The 18,537-nt window shown below is 39.2% G+C and overlaps 2 protein-coding genes across 4 annotated transcripts in view; one reads left to right on the top strand and one right to left on the bottom strand.

Annotated features, from left to right (window-relative positions):
* ACO1 (aconitase 1) overlaps positions 1 to 18,537 on the top strand; it is a 340,782-nt gene that overhangs the window by 221,836 nt on the left and 100,409 nt on the right. The gene's annotated exons all lie outside the window — the stretch shown is intronic.
* The window catches only part of DGKQ (diacylglycerol kinase theta), an 89,700-nt gene that overhangs the window by 25,243 nt on the left and 45,920 nt on the right, over positions 1 to 18,537 (bottom strand). For 2 of the 3 annotated variants that reach the window (XM_082783690.1, XM_082783692.1), the window contains 8 exons: positions 12,513 to 12,613; positions 10,786 to 11,009; positions 9,863 to 9,953; positions 8,004 to 8,058; positions 7,617 to 7,678; positions 7,208 to 7,358; positions 6,330 to 6,368; positions 5,053 to 5,168 (listed from right to left, as the gene is read on the bottom strand). In XM_082783690.1, the coding sequence (XP_082639816.1) occupies positions 5,053 to 5,168; positions 6,330 to 6,368; positions 7,208 to 7,358; positions 7,617 to 7,678; positions 8,004 to 8,058; positions 9,863 to 9,953; positions 10,786 to 11,009; positions 12,513 to 12,613 (839 nt within the window). The remainder of the gene's footprint in view (positions 1 to 5,052; positions 5,169 to 6,329; positions 6,369 to 7,207; positions 7,359 to 7,616; positions 7,679 to 8,003; positions 8,059 to 9,862; positions 9,954 to 10,785; positions 11,010 to 12,512; positions 12,614 to 18,537) is intronic. The other variant, XM_082783691.1, reaches the window with a different exon arrangement.

Raw genomic sequence — 18,537 nt, 5'->3', positions numbered from 1 at the left:
CCCCAGTCATTTTAACTTTCTGAACGATACAGGCTATCTGAGACCTCAGGCTTGGTTCAGTGCCCAGGTACTTGTGGGATTTTATAAAACAAGGAGGCTGGGGGGAGAAGATGAATGAAAAAATAGGAAAAATAAATCAGCTCTGCAGCTCAAAGTAAATAAAAACTGTAACAATAAAAGAATGAGAGAAAAGAAACCAGACCAAAGCTTATGCCAAACAAATACCCTACTGGAATGCAGACAAGTGTTTGATTACCTTCTCTTTCTTAGGAAATCAATTCTTTAAAAAATATTGGTTGTAGACATTTAAAGTGACACTTTAATCACATGTTTATATTACTCCCTCTTACAGACAAGTTCTACATATTGGTTCTAAACCCAAGCAACTAAAATAATTTACAAAGAACCTCAGGGAACCATGCTGATTTTTGAGACATGGTAAATCTCAAGGCAGTCAAAAGCACAGCTGTGTTTTGCAAAGTGTGTAAGATTTTACCCTTTCAAGTATATGTTGCGGCAAATATATTTTTACAGTTTCCATAAAACTGCCATCTAAATTTCCTAGTTGCAAAGTGTCAATACCATATAAATAATAACAAAAAAAAAAGTGAAACATTTACCCTGAGTGCTACTAAGAGTCTCAACCAGCTGCAAAGGATGCCTGGAATTAAAAAAAAATATCTGCACGTAGTGTAAACTGAATAGTCCTACCACTAAAAAAACATCTTTGCTCAAGTATCTTCTAATATAAATCCCTTAACTATAATCATTTAGGACTGAAAGAACACATGTAGACTAAACAAAGTATCCTAGAAAGGGCAGAAGCCCTCGCAAGTGTGCTTACCCTTACATTTAACTTGCTTCTCACCCACTCGTGGTTAAAAGCAGCAAAATCCCTTGAAAGGACCAATCTCTAAGAAAACAATCACTTTTTGTTAGGGGTTAAAAACTGCAGGAGATCAAGCTTCCAGGCTGGTACAGCAGAGCAGGGCTGCTCTGGTGCTGTCTAAAAGGCTTGGGCCCCTCTGCTAGATGGCTGCAGGACAGCACCCTGATGCTGCAGAGTTTCTCCTGGTCCCTTAATAAAGCCCTGCGGGGACACTCTGAGAAGGGGAGGTGTGACTCACTGCCCAAGGACTCCCTGCCCCCTTTGGTCCTGACTTCCACACTCAGCTGGAGAAGCGAGGTCTGCGGAGGGGCTTTGTGTTGGCTGGAGTTCAGGAAGGAATTTACTGCGTGTTTCTCAGAGCCAGCTAGTGGAGGACGTGTGATTTAGGCACTCTGACAGTCACTGTGCATTGCTTAATTTGTCAGGATTAGCTCAACGTGGCTGCGGGCTGGGGCAGGATATTTATTGCACACGCTAATCCCCTTTCTGTTGCGCGCACTGTGTAATCACATCTAATGACAACAGAGAACAAGGCGTTCTGTGCCACGGGCCCGCCAGCACGACAATTACGGCGTATCTTCCAGGGTGGTGAGCTGTTTCCAGGAACGACGGAAATCTCTAAGCAACACGTAAATTTAACATTTACAAGCAGGCTGTCTGCAGCATCTCCCATGTGCAAGGGCTCGTGACTCCCCTGTACAAGACTCCCCCAGCCTGGCTGTAGAGGAGGCACTGCACCAGACGAAGAATGACGTGTAAGGTCTGTCAACACAACTGGAGAATCAGCTCTGTCCACACAGCAGGACCTCCAGGAACTGCTTCTTGACTTCTGGGGGACTGGGGAGGTGGCAGAAGGGTGGAAAGTAACCTTTCACAGTGTTTTGGCTAAGACGGTGATTAAACTATCATGCTCTTAAGCAGACACATGTCTGTGAAGAATTAGTACAAATGATTGAAATGGAAGGTTTCACCCACTTGGGTAAATCCCAAGTTTCTTTCTAATTCTTTTAAGGAACCCAAATATGGGTATTATGTTTAGTGAGATCAACAGAAATGAACCCTTTCCCTCCTCCCCCAGCTAGGTTTCCTCCCCCCATGCTAGGTTTTCATCAGAGCACGTTCCACTGATAAGTGGGATTAGAGGTCCAGCCACAAACACTTGCCCCTGCTGTGCTGGCATTGGCTTGCTACAGCTGTTTGATGACCTCCTTGCCTGCAAATGCTACATAAACTGTTCTGCCATTCTGGTGAGTTAGCTTTCAAATCAGTGCTTCAGTGCTGTGCTGCCTTCCACCCTTCCATGCTGCCCAAGACCGGAACCGAGTACCCCTTAAACACATTAGCAGATCAACTTTATAAGACTGTATTTTTTCACACTGTAACAAAAAGAGAGTATTTCCATTTACTTAAATATTGTGAAACAAAACCATTATTTTATTAAGCTCTCGCAGGCAAAAAATAATAAAACACTTATTATTGACTTTTTAATAAGCAGTTATCAAACTGCTTCTGTGTTCAGTGTTCTGTGTACAGAATCAAACTGATTCTGTATTAAAACTTTTCAGAAAAGATAAGAAGAGGGCTAATTGCTTCTGGCAGATGTGACCATGCCAGAATAGAACCAGGCCGACTCTTTTGAAGGTGTACCAAAACCAGAGCAAATAAATCACACATTGGGAAAATGACAGACTAACAAAACACAGAGCAGATGCTAACCACTAATTCACTTCTACGCTTTTATTGATTTTAAGTAGGGTTCTTTTGCTTTGCTTGTTTGTTTGAAGTTGAATAAACCATTAGCCAAAACACCGTGGCCTTTGATTTATCAGCAGTTCCCCTTCTATGGCTGCACATTATTACTTCATACACAATTTCTTTGTATTTCTGCCACAAGAGGAATGCCAAAAGAGTGCAAGTTTAATATTGTGCTTACTTCTTGTACAAGTATTTCCTGTAGCTGCATTTAAATGATCACGTACATACTATATAAACAAAAGCTAATAGTATCACAAGATAACAGAATTAATCTAGGTTGGAAAGGACCTCAGAAGATCATCCAGTCCAACAGCTACCAAAGCAGCATCAACAATTACTCATCAGTTTACTCTGGGTAATTAGTGAACAGCAGAAGCTGTGTGGCCTAGACAAAGGCAAACCACAATTGAAATATTAGTCATATTAACTCTTGGCTCATTTTAGTGAGATATAAGCTGAAATGGAAAGAAAATGTATGTGCACATGTACAGCCTCTTTCTCCTCTTATATGTTATAAATTCATCCAATCAGTCTCCTGAAATGGAATTTCTAAGAAGTATCTTGCATCAGATAAAAGACAGCATTATCCACATTTGGCTTGCATCAAAAAGCTCACATCAAACATATGTAATGTCAGAAAACCCAGACGTATCAGCAGCAGAGCGGATATGTTCAACTTCACATACCAATACACCACATCTAGGATCATAACATATTTATCTAAACAACCACCAAAAGCAAGTATCCAAAACCATTCCCATCTTTGTTCTGCATTCTGTTCATTCTATCTCTGATAAAAAGTGTTGAAACCTAGATGGGAGGGGCAATTAGTTTCTAATGATCTCACAAAAACGTAATACCCATGCATGCACACGATGGTTTGCAATCCTGCAAGCTAAATGCAAGCACTGCCACTAGTATCTGCTTATATATAAAAAAAAATTCCCATCAGAAAACTTTGACAAGCATAGGACTCTTTAAATAAAAAAGCTGGCATTAGTTGCAAGTATGCAACTAATGGCCTTACTCCTGCTATTGAACTTGACTTCCTCCCACCTGAAGTTGACTCACAGTTCTCACTAATAATGTATTTTGTGAAGCTTTCATACTTCTATGCAGTTCTAAAGAACAAGTCAAATCAAGATTCTCAGTTCATTTGCTATAATAAAACTCCAGAAAGACAGTAACTGCAAGATACGCAACAAGTCAATAGAAAGTAATTATGGCTACCCTGTCTTCTGGACAGAACCTACATCATCCTGGTTCAAAAACATTTTATTCAATCAACCATTTCCCTCTTCGCACCTTGAATCTGCCTTATTAACATGAAGCCTATTATAAACCTAAGTGATTCATAGCAAAGTGGTTTGTAGCCATGAAAAGTAATAAATTAGAACCAAGCCTGAAACTGTGAAAGGACACTTGCACAGTCTAATGTCTGCATGAGGTGCAGATTTCAACAAAATGATTGATTTTTACCAGTCAAGGAAAAAAGAAGTATTTTTCACAGCAGTGAAGTCAAGGCAAGTGCTTTACTCAAACTCTTGCAGACACAGAAGTGATTAAGGTCCACTGTGTAACACTGCTCTCCCCATGGAAGGTGCATCTTCTCCTTCTTCCCTACCAGCCTCATACCCTTTAATCCAAGAATGAAAATTCACCCCACACTCAACTTCACGAAGTTCTTTAATGACCAATTTATTCTTATTATTATTGTTAACGTAGCATCCTGAAGTATGGCAAAAGCATCTGGCAGATGTCAGATGTTTTAACCAGGTCATTACAGTTATGTTAAAACCAATGAAGCTGCACATCTCAACTATGTCAGTCATTTCACCCCACTAGCGTACCTGCATGTCTTTCACAGAATCCCACACTGGTTGAGGTTGCCAAGCACCTCTGCAGGTCCTTTGGTCCAACCCCCTGCTTAAGCAGGGACAGCTGGGGTAGGCTGCCCAGGACCATGTCCAGGCAGCTTTAGAAGACCTCCAAAGCTGGAAACTCCACAGCCTCTCTGACCAACCTGTGCCAGTGCTCCATCACCCACATGGAAATGAATTGCTTCCTGATATACCTGATATTCAGTTTCTGCCCATTGCCTCTTGTCCTGTCCCTTGGCATCACTGGAAAGAGCCTGGCTATACTCTCTGCACTCTTTCTTGAGTGTTACACTCACACTTCTTCACAACTCAATTACAACAGGACAAGTGACTTAAGTCACAGTAGTATATCAGATACATTAAGCACAAGCTCTCAATTACTATTTCTTCATCACACTACTTACATAAACTTACTGTATGCCTTCCTTGAGCAACATGCATTTTTTATTCATTTCCAGAAAAAAAAAAAATGTTGATGGTAGTGCTTTTTCTGTTAGATTAATTTTTAAGTTCAACCTCATCTCTTACCATAACTTCAGGAATCACCACAGCATTCAGAGGCTTGTCATTGACAGTTGTGTCTTTAACTAGCATATATATTCTTTCAGCTTCAGAAAAACATGAAATTTCGAGTACAACAGCACCTGCAAAGATGTGTTAGAATGACTTTTTGTATTTTCTATTAATAGAAAATCAACAATATTGAATCACAGCAAACATTTACTTAGGATATCTTTCATTTAACGTTACTCTACAACACTCGCGGTTGTTGGTTATCAATGAATTGGGCATTTTGCTTTGTTTTTAAGCCTTTCTTCATACCCCAAACACACCCCAGATTTTTGTTAAAAGTCTCAAGTATATAACTAACTTCAACAGAAAACTAACACAGATGTAAAGACTTCCTTTGGACTTCAGAAATATCATCTCTTTCCATACACTTTATCATACCTAACCGGCTGTTCTCAAGGTATACAAGTGACAAAGCTATCAAATTTCATTTTCTATCTCATTACTAAAAATTTAGTAGTTCAATTCACTGGCAATATCTCAACACGAATTACTACATACAAGGATCTGATCTGAGAATCATTTTAAGATCTTTAAGTCAGTTTAGGTCCCGTATTGGAAGATGGGGGTGGGAAGGGGAAGGGAACACCTGAATATATACAAGAGAAATCTCAGGCATTTATTTGTAAGCTGTACCAAATGCAGACCCACACCTGTGAAGCATTAGTGAAGCGGACAGAGGTGACTCTCAGCAGCCCTACAGCTTCTCTGCCCTCAGTGAAATATCATTCATACAGCAAAAGCAAAGCAACAGCTCAAAAAACAGTCAGAAGATTCAAAGGAAGAATGCAGAGAGGAGTATACTGATTTTCTTCAGATTTCCAGCCACAGAACCCCAGCTCAGTAGAGTGCTAGAAACAGTGACCACAAAGCAGTCCCACCAAGTTCAAGAGCAGCACCAAATTTTTGTGTTTCACAGTCAAAATTAGGAGAGAGCATTTGAAGGGGTTTAAAGAGTTCTGCGGTGTTAGCACTATTCAGCTGAAGTGCAATTTCAAACCTCACTTCTCTGACAGATTATCATCACTTTCTTGTATAGGTGGCACGAAGCCAGCCTTTTATTAATAAGGTAACACTAATCCCCTGCTCTTCATAAATACATTGGGTTATGTTTTATCTAAATGGCTTTTTGCTTATGCAGTAAGATTCACATACTCTGAGCTTAGAACCTCTAGTACTAGACTGTAGTTTTGAAAATAGACATTGTTTGCAGTACTTAAAATCTTATTGCTTACCTTGTGCTTGATAAACATGACTCACAGATACTACATTTGCTGCAAAGGGTAAAAATATAAACACATAAAACCTTGGGTACATTTAGAGTAAATATTTAAAATATTTTAAAAAGTTACGTAAATATAATATAAATAAATATTAAAAGTTATACAAATATAGGGAGAACCTCCAGCTAACACTTTCCCTCTTCTAAGTTTACTTTGCAAGTTAGAAAAGCTAAACCGATTTTCATAAAAGGTGGCTGTGTATCCTTCCTGGCATTTAGTTTAATTCCTCTTGAAGTTACATAAAAAATTGGGAAAAATACCTCGTTTCCCGAAACAAAAAGGATGACACATTCCTGACATTGTTTATATAACACGTTTGTTGAAAGAGTATTATGAAAAATCAATTACACTTTGAAAAAGGAAAATAAATTCTTTTCACTGAGTGCTTGCCCATATGTGCATGCATACACAGCTCTTATTTCTCTGTGACCTGGGACAGAGCACATGGACAGTATGGACAATAGCTCAAGCAAAAAGTTCAGATATTAATAAAGGTAAAGATCATTCATGCACATGGAATTAAATTGCACTGCCATAATTTGAATGGTGTAAGGTATGCTCAGTTTAAAAAGGTTTTTCCACTAAAAATATTGTATAGTCACATGTAACTCCAGTACTGTAACATTACCATTTGAATAATAAGCTGTTACATCTCTTGTGCAGCCACCAACATGCTCAAATGAACAAAAAGGCTCCCATGAGAGTAGATGAGAGACTGATTCTTCAAAAGACATCAAAAACATTGCGAAAGAAACAATAAGAAGCTACAGATGCTACTACATTTAATTATGTACAGCTGAATAGATCTCAAAGCGCACCTGTTTACTTACTTTTGATAGCTAATTCATCCTTGAGAATATTTGTGTATTCTTCAGGAGAAAGCTGAGGTGGAAGGCCACCAATAAATAAATTTACTCGTACAATGGACTTGCTGTTTTCCACTACGTAAAATCTTGTTTGATTCATCTGACGTATCGAAGTCTACCAAAATAATAATAAAAAATGACATGACATTTGGCAAAAAGATATTATGAAACAAAATCCCAAATAGTTCTGAACTTAGCTATCACGTCGTCTATGCCTAGAGAATATCACAAATAGAAACAAACTTCAGTCCAAGCACTTGGCTTCTCTACAGATAAGCCAGCTGGGGGTGTAACCGAATACTTATTTTTTCTGTAAGAAGGGGAACTCCCAACTTGCTATAAAAAAGGGATCATGTTTCTCTTTCATGTTTACCTTTCTTATGTCCTTGAGTCTGTTAAGAATCAGTTCCTGACTGTCCAAGACCATGCGCTGAACTAGAGATGGAAAGAACATTAACCGTGTTTGAAAGCAGTATAAGTTATTATCAGGCTCAATTAAATTAAAACAAAACAAAACAAAAATCAGCACAACGAAAACACACACATGCCAAGATGTTAGGGAAAATTCACAACTCTTACATGTCTATCATTAAGGACCATGCAGACCCATTATTCAAAGGAAGATTATGAAGTTGCTTTGCACAATCTGAATTTGTCTACAGCTGTTTAAGACCTCCCTCCCTTTAAAAAAAATTACAATGAAACTAAGTGCTAGAAGATCACTTACACACATGCCTTTGGTCAGTGCTCCTTCACTTACCTTGCTTACTGCCCATAAGCACTTCTACCAGTTTGAAATTCTGGAGGCACTCCGTCTGCCAAAAGATGGAACATGTAAATGTAGTTTCTAAATGAGATACTGTTTTGCCAGATGTTTACATTGATATTACGGTATCCATTGCACAAACAAAGCATGGTCAATTAAACATTTTAAAATCCATCCCAATGTTCTTCCTCTACCCACTCCTCGCAAGTCAAGAATAATCTTTATTTTACACATTCAGCTTCCCACATGTGGTGTCAGGCTCCCGTACCCTTAATTACACAGGTCTCCTAGCAGCCCTGTGGAGAAATGATGCCCACAAAGCACGGTTAACTTTACCCCCCTTCAGTGACCAGCAGCTCAGCTAGGCTATTTCCACAGTGCTCTTCCACAGCCAGCATGTAGGATGGGGGATGAACCTGATCTTTGAGAAGATCAGCCAGGAACCAGGCTCACCAGGCCTCACCTCCTGGGGCATTCCACCAGCACTGATGGAAGGAAACCCTCCTCGTGTGCCACTGTTATTTCTCTAAATTGTAGTGCTACACCACAGGGTAGCACTACAATTTAGACTACAATTTATTTAGACTACAATTCCTTGGTAGTCAGAAAAGAAAAGCCAGAGGTTCAATCACTTGCTAGTATAACTGCAATCCTGCAAACATGACACTCAGGACTGAGGAAGTCTTAATTTTAGGCCTTGAGATTCAAAAGAAAAATTGCTTTGCATGGATGTTAAAAGCAAGTGTGGTTTTAAAGGTGTCAACTGCCAACATTTGCTTTACCTGGAATTTGATGAGAGCTATTTGGAGGATCTTTAGAATAGATAAATTCTGAATATTAAAAAAGAGATTTCCTGTACATGCATATGTCTCTCACAACTGTAAAATAGCTTCCCAAATACAGGGATATAAAGAACTTTTCCAAACAGGGTACCTAGCTTTCTTGTTCAACAGTTTCTTTTTTTTTTCAGATGAGATGAAGTTTCAGATGAGAATTTCCAAGTTTTGTTAAAAGCTCCAAAGTACTTGAGAAAAAGGGCTGAAACCAAATCCTAGAACCATCCCACGATGCAAAACGAGCTGCATGCACTACAGTGTATACATGAAGACCACAGTTACCTGCTCCAAACAGCTAGCCACATGCATGCTTCAAAGTGCCCTGTAAGCAACTGCAGAAGGTGGTCACCCTCTGTGAGCATGGCTGTTCCCTGGAAGGAAACAGCTCATCCACTGGTCTACTCACAAACTCAAACTCCTGAACAAAATGCACGCACTACAGTTTTACGCCTCCACAGCTGTGTGTCTGATTCAGACTGCCAGTGCCTTGGCACACTTAAAAATTCTACTAACATGTTTCCTAAAAGTCATGCTATCTTGGCACCAGCTTTATGACAGACAGGAAGACTAAAAAGAGATCACATTCCACAGAAAACATGTATCTACAAGATTACAAGTTGTATCTAATTGTTTTACAACAAGGCTGGAAGGAGTGCAGATGGTAAACCATGCAAATGCCATTCAGTCTCAAGTTTTTCTTTGCATATAACCATGTTTTAAGCTATGCAAGACATAGACAACCAGAAAACATACACCGCATACTAAGAATCATTGTGCTCTTACAAGTAAATTTGCTTGACCCAGAAAGACTGATGGTAACTTTCAGTAGAGAGCACCTAGGTCCACCAACAAGACCACAGAAAGTTTAATAGCAGTCACAAAAGACTATCAGGAATTAGCAATCTCAATACTAACATCAAATGGACAGATGGTATTTTTTCTACAGAGGAAAACATGCACATCCCACTTCAGGGTCACTCAGGTAGTATGTGGACACGCGTATTATCTTGTGCTTACCTGCCTTCCAAGTAAGGGGAGCACTTCTTTGATCACACTCTGTGTAGTGCTTTCCTTATTTACTCGTAGAGAAACGTATGCCATTCCCACCCTAGACAGAAAAGAGAATTCTTTTTTTTTTTTTAGGACAATCATTTGACCTAACCCTTTTTTATCTAAATGGAAAATTCACTGTCAGTTAGGAAGAAATCTGTATTATCTGAAGAAACATGCTCACTGAGTCTAATGGCAAATTCAGTATTAGCCACACCAGACAAAGCACAAGACACAAGACAAGTTCTCAAGAAATTGGTCATTAAAACTGCAGCACTGCAAATGAGTTTCTTACTATCCACACACAACTAAAACCAGGTAAAGTTTGGCAATGTAGGTACATTAGTAAAATGACCAAGTGTTTACATTTTATCCCACGGCTTTTAAGAAATGAATAGGTCATCACAGTCTTGTTTTGACTGCTAAGTATGCTTAAAATTTATATTCCCTTAGTGGTAAATGGAACAGATTTTTTTCCTTTAATTCTACTTCTACTTTCACATCAGAAGTTGCACTAAATTCTTCCTATTTAATAATTCTTCCAAGAATGTCAAGCTTTCAATTGACATGTATCTGTCATCATTTATTTACATATACTGTTAAAATAAACTTGCATCTTTTTGGCCAAATGTACAAAAATAGAACTGCACATGTTGCACGTGTTGTATGCATGTTAAGAAAACCGTGAGCAGGTTTCCACATGCTGAAATGAATAATATGCATACTGCTCATTCAGAAAAATAAACAAAAGTATCCTCTAGTACAGAAGAAAAAACAACATTCTCCATTACACTTGTGAGATTTTAATGACTGAAACACACTAAGCTAAACTACAGAGGACAAATGTAGCTAAGCAGGATAACCTTGTAAGAGAGGAGGAAAGCACTCACTTCAGCCAGGCAGGATAAATTCTGATCACTTCTTCATCCTTTGGTTTGGCTCTGATGATCCAAGCTTCAGGAACGGATTCTCGGAATACTGAGCCTGAGTTGCTGTCCTCTGCAGCATCGTTCCTGTTGATAACGTCATCAGACAGCAGCGCCTGCTGCGTAAAGGTCTGCAGCTCATACTCCTGCTGGTCATCATTTATGTAGTATGCCCTCAAAGCAGCCTCCTACAACACAGAAAGATAAATTAACATTTTCTTGAAAAGACACCAGTAATACCTGTGTAGCCGCAGACACTTATAAATATCCTACTTACAGAATCAACCTTTACAACATGTTTTAAGCACAGAACAGTAGGGAAAAAACAACAACCATGTTGTAAAAATAATTTTTAGTAGAAGTTATAAAAAATTATCAGTAGAAAACAGTAATTTGAACACTATATTTTTGTCTAGTGATAGTCATTTTAAATTCATGTCAAAAGTAAAAATTCAGCACCAATACAACTGACACACAGTGCATGCAAAATTTACTCCAAAAGGAAATTGGTAAATGACACTTGATTATGCTCAATTCTGAACACATTATCTTCTTGAACTAAGGGGATACTGAAAACTAGTGAGCCTCTCAACCACAAGGCTGCCCTGAACCCACACATCTTCGAAGAGTAAGTTAAGGTGATGTCCTTGGGAGATGCAAGCAGTCAGAGGAATATTACATCCATTAGTGACCCATGCCTGCAGCAATTCTGCACATACAGACTCTGCAGTGAATACAGCCCACTAAGTCACTTACAAAAAGTGGTACTAATCTGCCCTGGTATTGTATGCAGCAGTCTGATGAAACATGCTTTAAAGACAAGTAGTAGTCCTAAATAAAAGTGTTTTCAGCACCGTATTCAATTTTCCTTGGACACCACTGACATACAAAACATTAAAAGCCATTTTCAAAATCCCTGCTGATTTTGAGCACACCAGCAAGGTAACAATCTTAATGAGCTACGAGTTTAAATCATCAAAATTTTGAGTTAATATATTCTCCAGACTCGTGTGCCAAGCTCTTTATTGATGGAGTCCTCACCATCCTACTGTGCACCTCCCCATACTCCTTCTGGGCTTCATTCTGCACAACATGGGGTCTCTACCCAGTTATTCCCAGCCCAGTAAATCAAAATCTGCACAGAACATGTAGTTTTGGATTGAGTCATGTTTCCATCCAAGATGAAGTGCTGAAACAGCTAGAGAGTGGCCATTATGTAATCAATAATTCATTGCTTTCACAACCAAATGGAGGTAAGTGCGGCATGCTCCAGTCTTCAAAGCTGATTAATTGCAGTGCAGAAGTGGTGGCTATCCAGCATGAACTTCAAACTACTAATGAGGACTTCAAACTACAGAAGAGGAATGAAATATAAGGAGCTGGTTATCCAGTACTCCTCATATCGGTAAAATCACATTTCAGTGTCACACCAGGAAAGTGAATGACTGCTGAACATACCATTTTCTGCTGCACATACTGTGTGCCCCAAAAGCTGCATATATCTAAATAACAACATCTACAAATATTCTAAAATAAGAGCACCACACGAAGTCAAATTGCATTATTTTATACCACTTACAAATTTTGTTGTTGTTCAGTTACATTTGTAGAAATAAGCTTTTGACTATTGCAATATAAAATTATTTGCCCCTTTATGACACTGTAATATTGACCTTCACCAGGTATCTTACCACAACTTCTTCATTTTTTGCAATCCTTGGAATTGAAATCAGTCGAAATTGATTGCGTTTCACTGCATCATTCCCATCAAATATCTTTAATGTTTGTTTACCTGAATGAAAACAATTATTGTATTTCAATAACACACCCCTCAAATCATAAAGCTACCTGATCAGGAAGTGTACAATGGAACTATTAAAAACCTACTTTTAACCCACTGATTTGTTTCTTCATAACAAGCCCCGAGGCGAAACCTTTTTGTTTTGTCATTGTTGATTTAAAACAGGTGCACATTCATGGAGGAATCAAAGAAGAGTATTTTAAGTAATCATAGCTTTATGTGGGGTTTTGTTATGTGACTATAGTGTTTACTTCATCACTTCTTCATCCTCACCATTCAAGACTGCCTTTATTGCTGAACAGTTCAACAACTAAAACCAAGCCATCACCTTCAGGAACAGCTCACAAAGCACTGCACGTTCTGAGAGCATCTTTCTGAAGAAAGTCTTTAAAATAGCTGGTCCAGGCAACAGGATAAAATTAAGGAACAGTAGAAAAGCTAGAAGAAAGCAGCTGCAGCAAATGAAGAATAACACTTTGCTGTTACAGTGTGTAATCTCATAATAAAGCTGTTATAAACAGCTCATAAACAATCCTGCAGTCATCATAAAGTGATAAAATGGGTAGGAGCTGATGACTTGCAGACTTAAAATGCTTGAAGGCTTAACAGAAAACCACAGAGACCAGCTGTAATGTACACACAACCGGTTAATCAGGCAGTCTGTTAATGCTTGTTGTAAGGGAGGTGTGCATCGCATGCTGGAGTCCAGTTTCATCTTTCACTTTCAGTTTGGAAATATTGCGTAGTACAGCTGAAGGTACTGAAAACCTCTTGCTCTCAAATAGTATTGGCATTTAGATTTGAAGAACCATGCTATCAAATTATCCTTTGTCATATAAGGATTAAAAAGGAGCTGGAACTGGAAGAACAAAAAAAAAAAAAACAACAAAAAAACTTAAAACCACCACACACCTAAGCGATGACTGGAGAAAACTGGCTAGAATCCCAGGCAGAACGAAGCATGTTGTTGGATACCTGCGTGCTGCAGTGACAGCACTCTTAGGAAACACTGCAGAGAATTAACTGCTTTGAAAAGGCACTTCAGTGACACCCTGCTGCCCTTCTGGAGCCACCTGAAACTCAGATACACTGTGTCTAATGCACCTATTCCTGTTTCAGTGTTTATTGTCACTTCCCAAGGAGACGCTTCACAGAATTAAAGCTTCATCCAAAATTATGTTTGAAGACAGCATTTTTTAAACAAGACCCTTACCCTCGAAAATAAAAAAATCCTGTTATCTTCATTCTTGCTGGTTTTACTTCCAATTATTTTGAAATGCAACAGCTAGACTTTAAACTTATATCTGTTTAGGTTTCTCCATTTATCATGGCCTTTCTTCATTAACAATTCTACTAGGCATGGCACAGTAAATGAGCAAGGATGTTCTCATTAGGCAATATAATGATCTAATTGCACAGCAAAGCAATAACCACTACAGTCTCCCATTGCACTCTGAACTCATCTTAGCCTCTCCTAGGACGAAAGTGACAATGGTGATCAGTGAGTGTTTCAGCAGCAGCCCTTACCCACTAACAGGAGAAGAACGGGTGGGACTGCTCCAGGAGCAATCCTCCACTCTTTGGGGGGATTTGGGCAGTACTTTGGTATAGCACTTTACTCTTTGTTCATGTCATTGCACAACATTTGAGGTCCACCACAAGCTGAGACTGCAGCACAGAGCATGCACAAGCCTGCTGCAAGGGCACACAGACACCCAGCCTCTTTTCCTGGCTCTGGGAGCTTCTGTTCTGCGAAGAGGCTGGCTGCCTCCTCCTTTAATCCACTTAGGGACAGTGGGGCAGGAAAGTGACACACACGTCGATAAACATCACAAGAAATGTATTCAACAAATGCTGCTATGAAGTGGAAAGCATATAACACAAATTGATCTCAGAGCACTACGTTAGCTTTTTTAATCAAAGGATTTTTGTGAGATGGTTATTGCCTGCACCGCATATCGCTAATTGATGCTGAAAAAAACCGGTTGTGCTGGGAAACAAATAATATTAATTGTCCCCTGTTCCCCTAACTGCAAACACTAATTTATCCTTCTCGAATACATGAAAGATGAATGCTGACGATTATTCCTTCACGTGATAAGATACATACTCTTAATTTCCACACAGAATGAGGGTTAAATTTGATATACAGAAAACACTGAAAGGGGAGGCTATTTGAAAGACTGCACCTGAAACAAATGGGTGACTGAATCATTTCAAGGAACTCTTCTTTGTGTGGTTTCATGTCCAGTTACAAGAAGTATACAATTTCACCTTCTAAGGAAATTTTATGACCTCTCCTTAGATAACTAGGCCTCTCTGAAAAGAGGAATTTGAGGACTGCTTTGCTCTGCTGCAAATGAACTAATCCACCCAATCTCTTTTGCATCTGAATTCTTTCTAACTTAAGAGAATCATTTTGATCATTTGTACTTAACTTAAAAGTCACTGTGACATGGAAACAAGGGAATAAAATGCTAAAAATAACCTGCAAAAAAATTACTGACAGGAAAAACCTGAAATGTACCAACGATGTGAAAACAAGCACTTATCAAACTGTACATGAACAAGAAATATTTTATGTTAAGACCCTAAAAACAGAGCAGGGCTGAAACTGATCCATCCCACCAAGAGCTTCTGGGTTAGGAGCAGTGGGCCAGACAATGTGTGGGTGACATGGTGGTGGTTGTCAAAGTCTGTGGTCACGAAGAAGTAGGAGATGAAGTAGCAACACCTTCAAGCACCTGCAAGAAGCCTCACGTTAGCTGGTGCAGCTCCTCACAGAGGGTAATGATACCTTCCTGAGACAAGCAATGAGCTTATGTGAGGTGATGTTTTGCTAGACCTGATGCTTATAAACCAGGAAGAAATGTTTGGTTATATAAAGGCTGTGGACAGCCTTGGCTACAATGACCATAAGACGGTAGAGTTCAGGATCATGAAAGGAAGGGAAAAAAGCAAAGGGACGTATCATAATGAAGAACTTCAGGAAAGCAGACTTCGGCTTGCCCTGGAATCTGTTTCGAAATATCCCATGGGATACAGTCCTGGAGAGAAGAGTGGTCCAGGAGGGGTAGCCAGTTTTCAAGGATCACTCACTCTGATTTCAAGCTTTCTGTACCCACAAATAGGAAAAATAAGCAAAGGTGGCAGAAAGCACGCACGGATTAATGAGGAACTCCTGATAAAACTTGGCTGTGAAAAGGAAGCACACAAGAGAGAGATGAAGAATAGTGTTGGAATGAATATAGAGACTGTCCATACAGGGATTTGGTTAGGAAAGCCAAAGCCCATATGGAGATAGGTCTAGTGAAGGACAGTAAGACAAGAAAAAAATCATCAGGAAAAGGATGACTGGAGAAAATGTGGGCCTGCAGAGGATTTGGAACGAGGACCTGGTCATAAGGGCCATGAAGAAGGCTGAGGCATTGACTGCCTTCTTTGTCTTGGTTTTCACTGGTAAGACTGGCCATCAGCCACCCCAAGGATCCTGAGACCAGTGGGAAAGTCCAGGGCAAGGAAGCCTTAGTGGAGGAGGTTTACGTTAGGGAACACCTAAACAGGCCATGCAGAATGCCGTGGGTCTGATACAATGCTGAGAGCATGAAGTCCAGCTGTAGGCCCGTACAATGGAGCACCCTACCAGTGATATGGGGGATTGATAGCATTTAACCTCTTCACTGACTTTTTTTTAAGCCTCAATATGAGGCACATTTAAGTGTGATCAACTCATACTTCCAAACTATCCTTGACAGTCTATTGCCATCACACTGAGACATTCACAACTTTTTAATAGTCAAAATCTGATCCTCTCCTTTAAACCCTGCTGGATTACTGTCAGAAGAAGCGAAATTCTTTTAAGAACAGATTTCTGTCAGAGAGATCTCCATGGTGACTGTAGCATGGACAAATTGTAACCAAAAGACATTGTGTCCTGGGTGACCTTCTCTTGGGCTAATATGATTTGAGAAAAGACAGCAAACACATGTTACTGAAGCACAACCAATGTTCCGAGTACGAACTTTCATAACATTATCAAGATCTCTACTGTTTTCTCTAGCAATCCAGAGGATAGACAAACATCTGAGAATAAAAACATTCATCCAAATTTTAGTACTTGTTTTCATTCAAACTGCCTTTGGAGACTGCTTGTTAGACTCTAGCTGTCCTGAAAGAATCCTTAGCAATTTCATCTGAAGATTTTTTATGAGCTTTCCACTTAAGATCAGACAAATGTTTCATAGGGTTGGATTGACTCAAACCATTTTGCTAAGAAGAATGTGGATCTCAAGTACATTCCTTAGCCAAACATACCCTATACTCAATCTTGCTTTCCATAAGGTAATGCAGTTACCTATCACACAAAGCAACTTCAATTTATGACGTGAAAAGTCATATTCAACTTCTTTTGTCACTGCCATCCTTGTTGGAGTCCCCTGTACTACAACTTGATGAAAGTTGCCTTTCTTGCACCTGAGCTTCTGGGAACAGATAACAGAAAGCTAAACAGCCAGTTATTTGATCACGGCTAGTCACCTGGAAAAACACTTCCTGACTCATTCAAGTGCACATCCACAACATGAAAGTTAAGGTGTGTCTTCTGTCAGTCTGATATGTTGAACTAACCTCTGAAAAGAAGCTCAACTATAATAACTTCTAACATTAAAGCTCCTTCTCTCTCCTGCTCCAATTTTTGAATATTAGAGAATGATCAAGTTATAGAAGTGAGGTCTACCTCTCATATTTTGTAGCACATAAAAAGTATTGGTAATATGCAATGGATGCATACATCAAATTTTGGTATTTTAAGGAGTTATTGCCTGTGTTACAAATACTGATATTTCACTTCAGAATGCCTCTCCCTTTGAACTTTTACCTTTTCCTATTGTGCTAGACTACACAATATTGGGACTTCCCTTTAAAAAAACATTATTATTTTTTTCCTATTCTTATGGGTTAGCCCCAGTAGGCAGCTTAGTACCTCAGAGCCACTCACTATGGAAAGTAGAAAATTATCTCCATCCCAGCCAACGCCAGGACACTAATCACAGGACTCTGAGCAGGAAAAAAAAAAAAAAAAAAATCTGTCTTCATGATTACACTTTTCAAGGTGAAGACAACTACAAAAAGGTCAACTACAGACATAAGTTACGAAACTACAAAATGACTTAAGAGGCTAATTTCCTGGGAAAAAAAGATAAATAGCATTTCATGATTCATGCACTTCGACCTAAAAAATCCTCATATACGGGACACTGCTTCTGAAAAGGTTTGTGTGTGGCTTGTGGCAGAGAGGATGAAACGAAGTAGACAGAGTTTTTGCTGTTCAAGAAAAATAGAGGCCTACACCAAACATATGTTCGAGTTTAACCTTAAAAGAAATAAATGTTAGCTATGCTGCTTACAGAGAACAATCCTTCCAAAGAGAACTTGTGTTATTCACAGGCTTTCTGCTCTCCTTTTATACTCAGAGCTACTTCAAATTATAAAAGTCTGGACTGGCAGATTTTGCTTACCACAGCCTTCAAGGCAGCAGTAAAACAGGTAGGAGTTGCGTGTTTTCTTTGCTTTTATTAGTCTTTAGAAGACTGTTGTGGAAGTCCCAAATTCTTTCTTCCTCTGGATTCTCCTCTTCCAGGAGAGCCATTTACAGGTTTGTCATTTCCCTGAAGAGGTTTTCATGATCAAGTCAAATATTGCTAGTTCCAAGACAGTTTTGGAGCACAAAACGATGCTGGCAGCCATGCTTGTTTGTTCATGCATCCCTTTTAGGGAGAATTTTAGAATTTCAGCAAGCATCTGCTGTACGTAACAAAACCTATTCTGGTTTTACCCGTTTCCCACTCTAGATTTAGGTCTCCAAATCCATTTAAACCACCTTTTAGAGGAACATGTGACCTGCATAGTTATCTGTA

Source organism: Aythya marila (genome assembly GCF_965140915.1).
Source record: "Aythya marila genome assembly, chromosome: Z".
In the NCBI taxonomy this organism is placed as follows: Eukaryota; Metazoa; Chordata; class Aves; order Anseriformes; family Anatidae; genus Aythya; species Aythya marila.
This window is presented reverse-complemented; position numbering and strand designations above follow the sequence as displayed.